Source organism: Podarcis muralis, chromosome 13 (assembly GCF_964188315.1).
Source record: "Podarcis muralis chromosome 13, rPodMur119.hap1.1, whole genome shotgun sequence".
Classification (NCBI taxonomy): Eukaryota; Metazoa; Chordata; class Lepidosauria; order Squamata; family Lacertidae; genus Podarcis; species Podarcis muralis.
Window position 1 is genome coordinate 48,447,803 of NC_135667.1, and position 16,098 is coordinate 48,463,900.

General features: G+C 47.1%; 1 protein-coding gene across 1 annotated transcript in view; it reads right to left on the bottom strand.

Annotated features, from left to right (window-relative positions):
- Positions 1–614: 614 nt before the first annotated feature.
- The window catches only part of BTC (betacellulin), a 37,775-nt gene continuing 22,291 nt past the window's right edge, over positions 615–16,098 (bottom strand). The window contains exons 4-7 of the mRNA XM_077918312.1: positions 11,275–11,392; positions 9,106–9,252; positions 5,273–5,380; positions 615–4,360 (exon numbers count right to left, since the gene is read on the bottom strand). Coding sequence (XP_077774438.1) covers positions 5,275–5,380; positions 9,106–9,252; positions 11,275–11,392 — 371 coding nt within the window. The 3' untranslated portion in view covers positions 615–4,360; positions 5,273–5,274. The remainder of the gene's footprint in view (positions 4,361–5,272; positions 5,381–9,105; positions 9,253–11,274; positions 11,393–16,098) is intronic.

Below are 16,098 nucleotides of genomic sequence, written 5' to 3' on the forward strand. Positions count from 1 at the left end.
CTCGAAGCTACCAGCATGAATTTGACCAAACTGCGGGAGGCAGTGGAAGACAGGAGTACCAGGCGTGCTCTGGTCCATGGGGTCACGAAGAGTCGGACACGACTAAATGAGTAAACAACAGGGAAAAAAGGCACACAGCTGTGAAACACCTTTGCTAAAAAATGTCAACGTGAGGTGCTATTTTCCCTTTCATGGGTCCATGTGTTTGTAGCCATCTTTTCCTCCAAACTACCAGTAGAGCAAAAATATTGACTGCCTTCAGCTCACCATTATAATGCAGCACCCCATATCAAACATAACAGCAAACGTATTTGCCATGATGCTATTTATTTGTATATGACGGAGGGAAGCAAACTGCAATTCCAGTTGTTTACAGTAAAGCCCTGTACACATGTACTCAGAAGTCCCAATATTATAGAATTACAGTCTTAAATCAGATTGGGTATATTTACTGACAACTTGCGCAGTCAGTATCTCTGTTGACTTTTCTACAATATGAACTGAGTCTCTGTCCTCTTGTCCTGCAAGCATTGTGACTTATTCCTGGGTCCAACTTGACTCATCATAACCAAAGGCTAGACAAAATAAGGTGAGTCCTTCTGGAGATGGTTGAGCAGGTCTCTTTTTTATATATAATAATTTTTATTAAGCTTTCCATTTAACAATCCAATCATATCACATTAATTATTCCAAATTATACCAATACATATTATATACTCCGAATATTTTGCCAAATTTTAAATTTTGTTGGGGGTTCCCATGTTTCGAGCTCAGTGAGGGTCCAATCATTTCACATTTCTGATGCTTTTGATGTTCACAAATCCCATCCTCCAGTCTTCTTGTTGTTATCATTTTTCTTCTTAATAATCTCTGAGTTGTTTCCGCAGGCTAGTTAAACCAAACATTGTTATATTTCTGTGTGAACATTGTAAGGCTCTCCTTAAATCACCACACGCTGATCCAACAGTCCTGCTCAAGCGGCAGGCGCCATTTTAGTCTGTTCCGATGTAATAAAGTCTAAGCGTCTGCTCATTAATTTTCCCAAACCCGTTTCACCATAAATCAGTCTTTCCAGGGGAGGGTTTGCCAACACACAATCCAAACATGATAACAAAGCTATGGCTCACCTCCCCCTCTGACTATCAATCTCGCAACTTAGTCTGTCTCATAATGGCGTGATTGATCAGGTCTCATGAGCCTTTGTATTTCCTGCTTCACTGGAACAATCCAAGAGTGAGAAAACTGCCGATAAGAGGGGCAGTGTGGGTACATTATAGACTACAAAGGCGATGATAATCCTCCTCTGTAGTTGCTATTCATCGAGGAAGATTAACACGCATTTGGTTTTGGAGAGCCAGTCATTCCTGAAGGTCAGAATCTCTACTTCACACGTAAAGACATATAGAACGGGGAACGGCCTGTCCAACAGATTCACCGGTGAGAAGACAAAACCTTTGCCCCATCAAAACTGGTGTGATTAGCTGCGTTAGGCTGCAAAATACCAATTGGAACGGAGCACATCTGATTTTCCCACTGGGGTTTCAGCACTGAGACAGTTGCATCTCATATCACCAAAACACGGACATATTACGACAGAAAAGGTGGCCTGGTCAGACACTGTGATTGTGAGTGGTTATTCAGAGTGTGGTTACTAGGTCTGGCTCAAAAACAACTAATGTACAATTTGGTTATCAGTACATGAAAATGGATTTCCTACCAGTCACGGAATTTGAGGGCAAAGTCCCATTTGCTTTGGAAAGTGGTTTTACCCACAATGTAAGTTTAATTGAAAATCCATTAATTTCCCCCAAATAATTTCTCCAGGTGAAGCTAGAAAGAGATGCGTTGCAGAATTTTGGGGGGGGGGAATCTTACGTTTGTGTTCCTCAAAGTTGAAACACACGACACAATATCCCTACAAAGGATGGTGAAAATTGGAAGGGGTGGGGCAGGCAGGAATATTTAAAAAATTCTTGGAGTTTTGACATGGGCCGTTTGAACTATAATTACATGTGTCCTTCCTGAGCTGCCCAGACCACTTTATTCAAAAAGCAGCAACAAAAGACACTTACAAAAATGAACTCAACAAAGCCTCTCCTCGCAGCTTTACACAAGAAATAAATACTCCCAAAGTGTCTCCACACAAGGTTACAATTCCATTGAGGAGATCACTTTTCCCCCAGAAATAAAATTACAATAACTTACCGGTATACCTGGGGAAGAGTAATGTGCCACATCACTTACTGTATGGATTATCACAGGCCACTTTTGATAATGAGCAACACAGACCCTTCCACCCCACATCTGAAAACAAGTATTAAATTATTTTGGGGATATGCATCTCCCACCATACACCTCCAGCACAAGAGAGCTCACCTTTAAATATTATTAAAAACAGCTAGGCTATCCATCCTTCTCCAAGGTGTACCGCCATTTTGAAACAACACCACAAACTTTCTCTGGTGGTCTTGCCTTCTCCTTCTCCTGCACTGGAGCCAACTTCTAGGCAGGTTTCTTCTTCTTCTTCTTCTTCTTCTTCTTCTTCTTCTTCTTCTTCTTCTTTTCTTAAAGAAGGTGGAACTATCAGCCTGGTTATACCTCAGCCAGTTATGTTTGAACAACGTTAGCACCATTCCTAGGAACTAAAGGAGTGAACAGCACGATTTTTGAGTGTATTGGATAACATCAGATTTTTGGTGAAATTGTGACTCCACGGGTTAGGGATTTTTCGGAAATAATTGTGACTGCACGGGTTAAGGCGTCAAGGGTTATAATAAAAACCCTTCTGTTTCCACTGCCAAACCTTCCAGGGAAGAACTTGCAACGGTTGGCACCATTCTTGAGTGAATTGGAGAATGTCAGATTTTTGGTGAAATTGTTAGGGTTAGGGATTTTTTCAAAAAAATGTTTTTCCGCAGGGTAAGGCGCCAAGGGCTGATTTTTTTTCAGTCTATGATAAAATGTTCTTTTTGCACCGCCAAACCTTTAAGGGGAAAATTCTAACAGTTTGGCACCATTTTTGAGTGAATTGGAGAATGTCAGATTTTTTTGTGAAATTGTGACCCCGCAGGTGAGGACGTTTTTTGAAAAAATTGTGACCACACGGGTTAAGGCATCGAGGGCTGATTTATTTATTTATGATAAAACGTGCTTTTTGTACTGCCAAACCTTGCAGTAGAGAATTTGCAACAGTTTGGGAAGCTCCCAAATGTATAAAGCAGATTTTGTCTGATCATATAGGTAAAGGTAAAGGGACCCCTGACCATTAGGTCCAGTCGTGGCCGACTCTGGGGTTGCGGCGCTCATCTCGCTTTACTGGCCGAGGGAGCCGGCGTACAGCTTCCGGGTCATGTGGAGAGCATGACTAAGCCGCTTCTGGCGAACCAGAGCAGTGCACGGAAACACCATTTACCTTCCCACCTATTTATCTACTTGCACTTTGACGTGCTTTTGAACTGCTAGGTTGGCAGGAGCAGGGACCAAGCAACGGGAGCTCACCCCGTCGCAGGGATTCAAACCGCCGACCTTTTGATCGGCAAGTCCTAGGCTCTGTGTTTTAACCCACAGCGCATAGGAAGTTCCTAAATACAACATTGCCCTGTTTCATAATAAAATATCCTGCTTTTATATCTTAACAAAGAGTCCTTCAAAAAAATATTTTAAAGTGCAGGAGACCCGTTGCTGCTTAGTATTGCTCTGATATAATGGAAGCATAAGATACCTGCAAAAAATCATGTGCCTTTTGTGTTTTTCAAATATCTAAGAGACAAGTCACACAGAACAGGGAAATTTACATTTTCCAAATTCTCATTACTACAGTTACAATGCAACTCTCTTTTTTAAAGTAAAGCAAGAGGTCAGCTGCACCAGCAGAAAACATCCTTCCCACATAAAATCAAAAAAACATATCATCAATTAAAGCTGCAGCTATTTGTATAAATACAACATCCAGACCTCATCGGCATTTACATTTGCTCCTAAAGGCACACTTTGGTTCACGAATTCTGCTGTACATAAAAATACTACAGATTATTACATCTATTCCTGTATTATTTATAAAAAGGAACGGCTGCTTCTCTTCCATGCTGGCAAATTCAAGGGGGGTTATTGAAGCACTGAAGAGGATATGAAAGCAGCCCTGTGAAAATCCATTATGTGCTTCTGGAAATTCCTGTTTTTCCCATGGTAGACAATTCCTCCTGACTTTTTTCCGCAGAATAAAGTCACAAACGCACAGCAATTATTACACCTGCATCCATTTAGCCACATTGGTTTTCAAGTCACTAGCCCTCATGAGTTCCGTCAAGATGAAAAGGGCACTGGAAAGTATGGAACCTGCCTGCAAGCACCTTTTGACAACCTGCAGGTAAAGAGAGAAAGTAATTCAGTCAGGATTTTTTACTCTGCAGACCGACACTAAGCAGAAACAAGCTCCACTGTGTTCACTGCAGTGACTTCCAGGTCTGGAGGACTGTGTTCTTAATAAATCTGGGTCCCATCCTTCCTCCCCACATCAGTTTACAGAATCATGTCAATGGTTATTATCCCACAAGTCATGCAATTCCACAACCCCCCGCAACTCCTATTCAATGACGCTGTCATCTGCACATGTGCAATGGATGTCTAAATTGTACACACCTCAGCTCAAGTTTTTGAATTGGGTGGAAGCTGGTTTGAGGGAATGTGAATCAATCAGCAGTACAGTGGTACCTCGGGTTAAGTACTTAATTCGTTCCGAGGTCCGTTCTTAACCTGAAACTGTTCTTAACCTGAAGCACCACTTTAGCTAATGGGGCCTCCTGCTGCTGCCGCGCTGACAGATCACAATTTCTGTTCTCATCCTGAGGCAAAGTTCTTAACCTGAAGCACTATTTCTGGGTTAGCAGAGTCTGTAACCTGAAGCGTATGTAACCTGAAGCGTATGTAACCCGAGGTACCACTGTATTTCTCAAGAAACGGCAGGATGCAGATGGATTGAGGCTCACATCTTGTGTACTCTAGTTTCAAAAACCAGCAAAGGCTGTGCACTGGAGTCAGAGTAAAGCATAATGTGTACACAATCTGAATCTCCTAAAATACATGCTTAACTGTGCCTTCCCATAGCTAGAAATCTGGAGTTAGCTAGAACATAATGAGCCCCCGCAGAACACACTAGCTGGTATTTTAGGAAAACGTTGACTAGCCTGAGCTCAGTTGGTTTGAAGACAAACAAGCTAGCCCAACCATTTTATTTGACGCCTCAAATAATCAAAGCAAGCGAAGAAGTAAATACCTTCATGCAATGTCTGTCTCTAGAATATCATCTGTTTTAATAGGCAGCCTCTTCTCAAATGTCATCATTTCTTCCTCTCTCCTCTTCCTGCGCCTTTTTTTACAGTAACTTGAAAAGCAAATTTGCAAATATGTGTCATTAAGCGCACATCTAGTCCGTAAAATCAGAACAGAGAAACACGCGCCACTGCAACACACGCACCTTAAACGTATTTTATTTCTAATAAATCTAGATAATCTTTTCAAGTACATTCCCAAGTAAGAAAGCAAGCGCTTTCTCCAAATGAAATCAATGACGAAACCTGTTGTGCTTTGGCAACTAAACAGACCGTTGCCATAGTATTCAAACCCCACAGAAGTCAAAGGAATACGATGAGCCTTCATGTGGCAACTCGACTCGTCAGGCCAAAGTAGTCTTATATGCTTCATTTTGCCACATAATTGTGGAAGACTTTGAGGAAGGAATGGGACCCGGGTGGGGCTGTGGGTTAAACCACAGAGCCTAGGACTTGCAGATCAGAAGGTCGGCGGTTCGAAATCCCTGCGACGGAGTGAGCTCCCGTTGCTCGGCCCCTGCTCCTGCCAACCTAGCAGTTCGAAAGCATGTCAAAGTGCAAGTAGATAAATAGGTACCGCTCTGGCGGGAAGGTAAACGGCGTTTCCGTGCGCTGCTCTGGTTCGCCAGAAGCGGTTTAGTCATGCTGGCCACATGACCCAGAAGCTGTACGCCGGCTCCCTCGGCTAATAAAGCGAGATGAGCGCCGCAACCCCAGAGTCGGTCACGACTGGACCTAATGGTCAGGGGTCCCTTTACCTTTGAGGAAGGAACCATCGTTATTAGCCACTCAGAGGAATAAAAGTGAAAGGGAAAGGACCCGGGTTTCCATGTCATGTGGCCAGCATGACTAAACCGCTACTGGTGCACGGAGGACTGTGACGAGTGTCAGAGCGCACAGAAATGCCATTTACCTTCCCGCCACAGCAGTACCTATTTATCTACTTGCACTGGTGTGCTTTCGAACTGCTAGGTTGGCAGGAGCTAGAACAGAGCAATGGGAACTCACCCCGTCGCAAGGATTCAAACCGCTGACCTTCAGACCAGCAAGCCCAAGAGGGCGCTGTTAACAGAGGCTGGCAGTGACATTTTTCATAGGAGGATAGTTAGGGTCAGAGGCGCATCACACCTCCCTCCCTAAGCTGGGCAGAAGCTTCTTGGGCTTTGGGGATGAGGTGCGTGCCAGGGGAAGATTGAAGAGACTAGCCTAGTTCCCCGGTCTACTGACCTCACAACACTGACTATTAGCTTATCCAATCCAGCCTCAGGAGGGCTTTGTTTGCATACTGACAAGAAACACAAAGGATATCAGTCAAGGATCAGAATGCTCATCCAGGCTTCCTTTTGAGCTGTGCTTTACAGGCACAGGTTCACACAGAAGAAGAAGAAGAAGAAGAAGAAGAAGAAGAAGAAGAAGAAGAAGAAGAAGAAGAAGAAGAAGAAGTAGTGGTGGTGGTTATTTATATCCCGCCCATCTAGCTGTGTTTCCCCAGCCACTCTGGGCGGCTCCCAACAGAATATTAAAAACACGAGAAAACATCAAACATTAAAAGCTTTCAGATGTCTTCTAAAAGTCTGATAGTTGTTTATTTCCTTGACATCTGATGGGAGGGTGTTCCACAGGGCAGGTGCCACTACCAAGAAGGCCCTCTACCTGGTTCCCTGTAACCTCACTTCTTGCAGAGAGGAAACTGCCAGAAGGCTCTCAGAGCTGGATCTCAGTGTCCAGGCACAACAATGCGGGTGGAGACGCTCCTTCAGATATACTGGACCGAGGCCGTTTAGGGCTTTCAAGGTCAACACCAACACTTTGAATTGTGCTCGGAAACGTACTGGGAGCCAATGTAGGTCTTTCAGGACCAGTGTTATATGGTCTCAGCGGCCGCTCCCAATCACCAGTCTAGCTGCCGCATTCTGGGTTAGTTGTAGTTTCTGGGTCACCTTCAAAAGTAGCCCCACGTAGAGCACATTGCAGTAGTCCAAGCGGGAGATAACCAGAGCATGCACCACTCTGGCGAGACAGACCACAGGCAAGTAGGGTCTCAGCCTGTGTAAAGCTCCATGTCTGAGGTGTTTTTTTGTTTTGTCCCAGCACTTTCCCCAGGAAAACCCATGCTTTACCACTGAATTGGAGCAAACAGCAATCCGCAGAAAATCCAACTGATTTTGCACTGATTCAAGGGTAAAACATGGGTTTTCCTGGGAAAAGCACAGAGACAAAAACCAGCAAACAAACTCAGACACAGATCTGGAAAGCCCATACCTGTGGCTAGAAACAAAGGAAGTCTGGATGAGCCCTAAGAGCAAGTTGCAATCTTTGCTTTATTCAGGATGTTTGAAATGTGGCTTCCTGGAGAGGGATCTGCCTGAGGAAGGCCTAAACTACCCCCTCAGATTTATCGTAGGTTGGGGGGGTGGAGAGAGAGAAGCAAAAAATTAAAAGTGGGTTTCATGTTTCTGATTGGGGTCACTGGTTGGTCCTGGGTTTGGAAACCAAGGCCCAGACAGCTGACTTGAAAAGAGACAACCAACATTTCCCCTTTTAGAAATAATATTATATAACTACTTTTGGAGCATTAGGAACCGTTTACAGTCATACTTCAGTAGTCGATTGCCTTGCGAGTCGAACGTTTTGGCACCCGAAAAACCGAAAACCTGGAAGTGAGTGTTCCAGTTTGCAAATGTTCTTTGGGACCCGAACATCCGACGCGGGTTCCGATTGGCTGCAGGAACTTCCTGCAGCCAATCGGAAGCCGCGCCTTGGCTTCCGAACGTTTGCGAAGTCGAACGGACTTCCGGGAACGGATTCTGATCGATTTCCAAGGCATGACTGTACAGTCATACCTCGGGTTACAGCCGCGTCAGGTTGCGATTTTTTGGGTTGTGGACCACCGAAACCCGGATGTACCGGAACGGGTTACTTCCTGGTTTCAGCAGCCGTGCATGTGCAGAAGTGCTAAATTGCACTTTGCGCATGTGCAGAAGCGCTGAATCGCAACCCGCACGTGTGCAGAAGTGGGTTGCGAACACTGCAGGTTGCAAATGTGCATCTGTGGCGATCACACACAGGGCCCCCGGACGTTTGACGGTCTATTGACCCTGTGCCGCCACTGCAATTGCTTTTTCCGCTGCTGCCACCACCCCGCTTCTCACGGGGACACACGGAGTCCAGTCAGTTGTTAACATAAACAAATAATCAAGTTTATTTTTAAATGTAGGAACGAGCGTATGGTTCCAGTTAATTTTTCTCTTGTCAGTTTCTTATTCTTAGTTCCTAACAACTCCAAACTGGTTATTCCAACTATCTATCTGACTCCACCTAACAATTCCTCTCACTCTCTCACAATACAACTCTACCAACCCACACCTAAACCTCCCTCTTCCTTATTCAACTCCCAAACCTCAACTCTCAACTCCCAAACCTCAACTGACTTTCAAAACCTCCCACTTTTATTCCCCCCTTGCATTCTCACTGGCCAATCACATCACACCTATTTTAACCCTTTCCTTATGACCCATCCTAGGAGGCAAACGCCACAGCATCCCACACGGATCACGTTCGCACCCCGAGTGTCCACTGTACTGCTATTCATGTAAAGCAGTGTTCCCCAACCTTGGGCCTCCAGCTGTTTTTGGACTACAATTCCCATCATCCTTGCTAGCGAGGGATGATGGGAGTTGTAGTCCAAAAACAGCTGGAGGCCCAAGGTTGGGGAACACTGATGTAAAAGACCCAAAACACCAGAATCGACTCTGTGCTTTCGGGTCGGCATACTTACTGAGCGCAGGTGCATATACAGGCAGTCAGGACGATGAGTGTCACCATCACACCTATCAAAGACATCACCACAATCTGACCTTCATCCCCTCGCAAGTAAAACAGATCCAACCTCTCACACCTTGCGCCGGTGTAGCCTTTCTCGCAGCTGTAAAGGAGGGACAGGAGACGTGAGGGTTGTGAGACGCAAAGGGCATTGTGTCAATGCTCACCAATGGGCCCTATCAGTGCCGGATTTACAGTACAGTGGTGCCCCGCAAGACGAACGCCTCGCAAGACGGAAAACCCGCTAGACGAAAGGGTTTTCCGTTTTGGAGGCGCTTCGCAAAACGAATTTCCCTATGGGCTTCCTTCGCAAGACGAAAGCCCATAGGGAAATCTCCGGGACAGCGGGGAAGCGCAGCGCGTCTTCCTCACTGTCCTCGGACCTCCTCTGAAGGCTGGCGGCGGGGCGGAGAGACCTCCTCCCGCCACCAGCCTTCGTTTCTCCGCTATCCCGGACGGCTTTTGAAGGCAGGCGGGGGGGAGCAAAGACTTTCGCCCCCCGCCGGCCTTCAGAAGAGGTCCAGGACCTCTTCTGAAGGCCGGCGGGGGGCAAAAGTCTTTGCTCCCCCCTGCCTGCCTTCCCGGGGGCTTTTAAATCACCCCGGGACAGCGGAGAAGTCCTCCGCTGTCCCGGGGCGATTTTAAAATGCTGGCAGGCGGCAACGAAGGCTTCGCTGCTGCCCGCCAGCATTTTAAGATCGCCCCGGGACAGCGGAGAAGTCTCCGCTTTCCCGGGGTTTTTTAAAATGCTTGGGGTGGGAAGAAAAGCCCTTGTCCCCCCCCCCAGCCTTCAGAAGATGTCGGGGGACAGACTGTCCCCGGACCTGGTCTGAAGGCGGTTTCCATAGGAATGCATTGATTGATTTTCAATGCATTCCTATGGGAAACCGTGCTTCGCAAGACGAAAAACTCGCAAGAAGAAAAAACTTGCGGAACGAATTAATTTCGTCTTGCGAGGCACCACTGTACATATAAGCTAAAAAAAGCTATAGCTTATGGCCCCACTCTCTTGGGGGCCCAAATAAAATTTAAAGGGAAAAAAGCCGACGTTCATTTCCAAAATATAAGATAAAAAACAAATAAAATAAAACCTACACACAGCAACAGTGTTTTGTGCTGTGTAGGCTCCTATGATGTAAGTAATGGGCCCCGCCTGCTAGCCTGCTCCCTAAAATATCACTGGTTTGCTCAGTTCTATATATAGGGTGCCTACATTCTGCATGGACTTCTTAACTGTGTTTCAGTTCAACAATTACTTTGATAAAAATACGTATTTTGTTAAGTGCAAATGGCTTTCGATACCTATTAGGTCAAAATATAAATAGTTAACTTATTAAACCTCACAATAATTTCATAATTATTGTATTTCTAATAGTATATCAGTAATTTTTATATAACTGTAGAATGAAATCAGTAATTTTTATATAACTGTATAAACCACTCTGAAAATTCATTATTCCAAAAATGACACTTCTTCTGGTTGTAAATATTAAGATTATACCAGCAAGAATGAGTCTTTTTGTAAAAAAATATTATTTAAATCAAGTCTTACGGACGAGTGATTTAAATCGATTTGATTCAAATCAAATCCACCCTGGCAGAAACAGGGATCCTCATCTGACGAAGAAAATTCTGGTCAGTGACTGACATTTAACTGGGGGGAGACTTGACATCTTCACCTCTGCATTTTAGCAGAAGTGGTGGCAATATGCTTTTCAAAATATTCTGATGCTCTGGAACAGGGGTCACCAACCTTTTTCAGCCATGGGCCGGTCCACCGTCCCTCAGACCTTAGGGGGGGCCCCGACTATATTTTGAAGGGGGAAAATGAACGAATTCCTATGCCCCACAAATAACCCAGAGATGCATTTTAAATAAAAGCAGACATTCTAATCATGTAAAAACAAGCTGATTCCCAGAGCGTCTGCAGGCCAGATTGAGAAGGCGATTGGGCTGCATCCGGCCCGCGGGCCTTAGGTTGCCTACCCCTGCTCTGAAATAAGCCCCAGAACTGAAAGGCGAGCGGGCTCAGTTAGCAACTATGCCATTTCCAGAGAGCCTGTCACATCAGAATTCAATGGCGGACAAGAGACGCCTTTCTCTGTACTTCGGAAAGTCAACATACACGCATGCCGGAATCTGTTCTGCTGCAACGTAACGGCATCTTCCCTTGATGCAGTAGTGCTTGTACTCCTCAGGACATTTTGAAAAATGCCCTCTCCACCTCAGTCCTGTGGTGCCACCTGGAAATTAAAAAGGGGGGGATAAATTAGGGCAGGGCAGTCCAACACGGGACCCTCAGGGCCTTTTGGGGCGGCCCCCAAAGGCAGGTTAAGTGAGGTGCTGGGCTTTGGAAAGGAGGCAAAAAGCTATATGCTATACAGGGGCAGTCTCTTAAAAAGCAGAGACATCACCTTGCCAACAAAGGTCCGCATAGTTAAAGCTATGGTTTTCCCAGTAGTGATGTATGGAAGTGAGAGCTGGACCATAAAGAAGGCTGATCGCCGAAGAATGGATGCTTTTGAATTCTGGTGCTGGAGGAGACTCTTGAGAGTCCCATGGACTGCAAGAAGATCAAACCTCTCCATTCTGAAGGAAATCAGCCCTGAGTGCTCACTGGAAGGACAGATCCTGAAGCTGAGGCTCCAATACTTTGGCCACCTCGTGGGAAGAGAAGACTCCCTGGAGAAGACCCTGATGTTGGGAAAGATGGAGGGCACAAGGAGAAGGGGATGACAGAGGACGATATGGTTGGATAGTGTTCTCGAAGCTACCGGCATGAGTTTGACCAAACTGCGGGAGGCAGTGGAAGACAGGAGTGCCTGGTGTGCTCTGGTCCATGGGGTCACAAAGAGTCGGACACGACTAAACGACTAAACAACAACAACATACAGGGGCGGAGGAAGGGGGCGGTCTACCCCGGGCGTCTTCGCTTAGGGGGGTGACATTTGGTGCGCCACCCACCCGTGACTCAAAAGCCTACCCTGAGCCGTCAGGCAAAGGGGGAGCTGTGCCACTTTGCCAGCGGCATTCTCCCCTCCCCCCTTCGTTTTGACAGCTGGAGGAGGCTTGGGAGTCGCGAGCGGGCTGCACGCCGAATGTCCGCTATTGTCGGCTCTCTCCGTTCCCGGCTGCAGGGCACACGGGCCGCTCCGTGCACCCGAGCGGCTAACCCGCACCTGGGAGGGCACCTGTCAGGTGAGGAGGTGGTTGCTCACGAGTAACCAGGCAGGACTCCAAGCTGTCTTTTACAGGTTTTATTGGTGCAAACTATTTACAGTGCAGAACCCCCAAGTTCATGTCCATCTTAGTCACTTGCAGATTCTGGGAGTGGCCCCTTCCGGTTTCTCCCCCAACATAAGAACTTAGACACCCCAATTATATAATGCAGTGTTCCCCAACCTTGGGCCTCCAGCTGCTTTTGGACTACAATTCCCATCATCCTTGACCACTGGTCTTGCTAGCGAGGGATGATGGGAGTTGTAGTCCAAAAACAGCTGGAGGCCCAAGGTTGGGGAACACTGATATAATGTATATAAATGAAAACTATAAATAATTTTTAAAAAACAACAACCTGAAGAGGTGGTGCTCCTGGCACAGGTGAGGTGCAAGGCATGGTGGCCAACAGTAGGTGGCGCCAGAGCCAATGACAGGCAGAGCTTGTCACTCTAGGAATCATAGAATTGTAGAGTTGGAAGGGACCCCAGTGGTCATCTAGCCCACCCCCCGCAATGCAGGGATCTTTTAGGGCAATGTGGGGCTGAAACCCACAACCCTGGAATTGAGAATCTCATGCTTTACCGAGTGAGCTATCTAGGTTCATCCCCATCCTCTCCCCTGCTGATTTCCACAAGGGCAACATTGAGAGTAAGGAAGAAAAAGATGGCCGCCCGTGCCACCCCCCTAGACTAGCTGTTGTTACTAAGAACAGGAGTGTCACGGTCCGGTTCATGGGTGATCGAAGTCCCGGCTGGGGACGTCGGGCCCGGGGGCAAGATGACGGGGTGGGAGCAGGAACAAGAGTCCAGAAACCAGGAGTCAGAAAGCCAAGAGTCCGAGGGTCAGAGAGCCAGGAGTCAAGAAGCCAAGGGTCCGAGGGTCAGGAAGCAAGGAGTCAAACGCAGCAAGGCAAGGAACATGTTGCTGTGGCAAAGATCCGAACTGAAAATGCTGACCTTATATCCCTTCCTGGCTCTTGCCACCAGGTGCTGTGAGTTACCAATCGGCCTCACCTGTGCGGCCGCGCCTTGCCTCTTCAGAACAAACTTAGGAAGGCCCCAGTCCTGCAGAGTCCTATTGGTCACAGGGCCTGGCTCCTGCATGCACACCTGCCAAGGAGGTAGGTGGGGCAGTGCCCCATTCATCCCAGTGGAGCAGGCCCCGCTGCCACTATCTACATCTGCTTGAGGATACCCCTTTGTGCTTTCCACAGGTAAAGTATCAGCTCCATCTACTATTCATGAAGGCTGCGGCACCTGAAAATTGAACTACGAAGCCTGCGACAGACTCTTTGGAAACCCAACAGCACAAGAGACAGAAAACTCGGCTCCGTTCCACTCCGGGAACTATCATCACAGGGGTTAAAAGTTAATGCTGCTACAAAAGAATGATTAGCTGTGCGGATTGTGTTACCAGGCTGAATACTAAATGAGGCTCTGCTAAGAATGCAGTCTTAACCGTGGCAGATTACACGGTCTCCACTCTCGACAGAGGAGATCTCTCACAGTGGGCATTTTCAAAGAGACAGTGCAAAGGCGAGGGAAACAGGTCACCAGAGGTTCACATCTCAACAGGAAACTCTGGGCGGCTCCCAACAGAATATTAAAAACATGATAAAACATCAAATGTTTAAAACTTCCCCCAACAGAGCTGCCTTCGGATGTCTTCTAAAAGTTAGATAGTTGTTTAGTTCCTTGACATCTGATGGGAGGGCGTTCCACAGGGCGGGTGCCACCACCGAGAAGGCCCTCTGCCTGGTTCCCTGTAACCTCACTACTCGCAGTGAGGGAACCGCCAGAAGGCCCTCGGAGCTGGATCTCAGTGTCTGGGCTGGACGGTGGGAGTGGAGACGCTCCTTCAGGTATACTGGGCAGTTTAGGGCTTTAAAGGTCGGCACCAACACTTTGAATTGTGCTCGGAAACGTACTGGGAGCCATGACGGCCATCCCCTGCTTCCACGCTTGGAGGCCCTAGTGTTTCTGAATATTGGTTGCTGGAAACAACAGGAGGAAAGAGGGCTCTTGTGTTCGAATTCTGCTTGCTGGTTTCGCACAGGCTACTGTGAGAACGGGATGCTGAACTAGGTGGCCCATTGGCCTGATCCTGCGGGCTCTTCTTATGTTGTGCATTGACTCCTATTCTAGACATCTGGAGGAGTCATAGCAATACACACGTTAGGGAAGAGAAGAGATAACGTCTGGGTTAGAAGTCTGGGGGATCCTTAAGAGTAAAAGGTAAAGGTAAAGGGACCCCTGACCATTAGGCCCAGTCGTGGCCGACTCTGGGGTTGCGGCGCTCATCTCGCTTTATTGGCCAAGGGAGCCGGCATACAGCTTCCGGGTCGTGTGGCCAGCATGACTAAGCCGCTTCTGGCGAACCAGAGCAGCGCATGGAAACGCCGTTTACCTTCCCGCTGGAGCGGTACCTATTTATCTACTTGCACTTTGACGTGCTTTCGAACTGCTAGGTTGGCAGGAGCTGGGCCCGAGCAACGGGAGCTCACCCCGTCGCAGGGATTCAAACCGCCGACCTTCTGATTGGCAAGTCCTAGGCTCTGTGGTTTAATAATAAAATAATTTCATTCATATCCCGCCCCGCCCCCCCAGCCAAAGCCGGGCTCAGAGCGACTAACAACAGTAAAATAATATAGCATTCTAAAATCGATTCATTCTAAAATCCGTTCAAAATTAAATTAATGGCAACCATTGGGCTAGAGTTCCGTGAGGATTACCAAAGGAGGGGGTCAGGTTGTGCCTTGGCCAAAGGCCTGGTGGAACAGCTCTGTCTTGCAGGCCTTGCGGAAAGATGTTAAGTCCCGCAGGGCCCTAGTCTCTTGTGACAGAGCGTTCCACCTGATCAGGGCCACAGCCAAAAAGGCCCTGGCTCTGGTTGAGGCCAGCCTAACCTCCCTGTGGCCCGGGACCTCCAAGATGTTTTTGTTTGAAGACCATAAGGTCCTCTGTGGGACATACCAGGAGAGGCGGTCCCATAGCTACGAGGGTCCTAGGCCGTATAGGGCTTTAAAGGTTAAAATCAGCACCTTAAACCTGATCCTGTACTCCACCGGGAGCCAGTGCAGCTGGGTGAATGTGATCCCACGGCAAGGACCCCGTAAGGAGTCTCACCATGGCATTCTGCACCCGCTGGAGTTTCTGGGTCAGTCTCAAGGGCAGCCCCTGCGCCGTGATTGTACTTTCAAAGAAAGGGAAAAGGGGACTCCCATCCAGACATTCACCACAAAGAGATAGTGGAGGGCTGTGTGCCTTAACTAAATTAAAACCACTGATTAAGAGCTCACCGTTAGTGGGAAAGGCGAACCAACATTTTAATCAATTTGGGAGTCTGAGATCTAGCGCAGTCTCTACCCGCTCACCTAAATGGCTTCAAAACGAGCAAGATCGGCTCTCTTTGGTCTTGCGAAAGGTTCATATTGTCAGTGATTTCAGATGAAGACTCTTCACTGCAGATGCCCATAACTCTTCCTGCTCGGAAGACTAGAGTGATTTCAGCCTGAACCGAAAAAATACCTGCTGGCCTTGAATATATTCTACCAAAAAATGCTATATTTGGACATGGGCAGAAAGTAGAGCAAATTTAACCTTGGCCCCAAACAATTCTAAACATTTTAATCTCCAGTTGACATTTGAATGAGTAATAAGCTGTCAGTTTGCAGTGGTATCCCAAACTAAAATGAGACTTGCATAACTCAGGTGGGAGATAACAGTAGCAA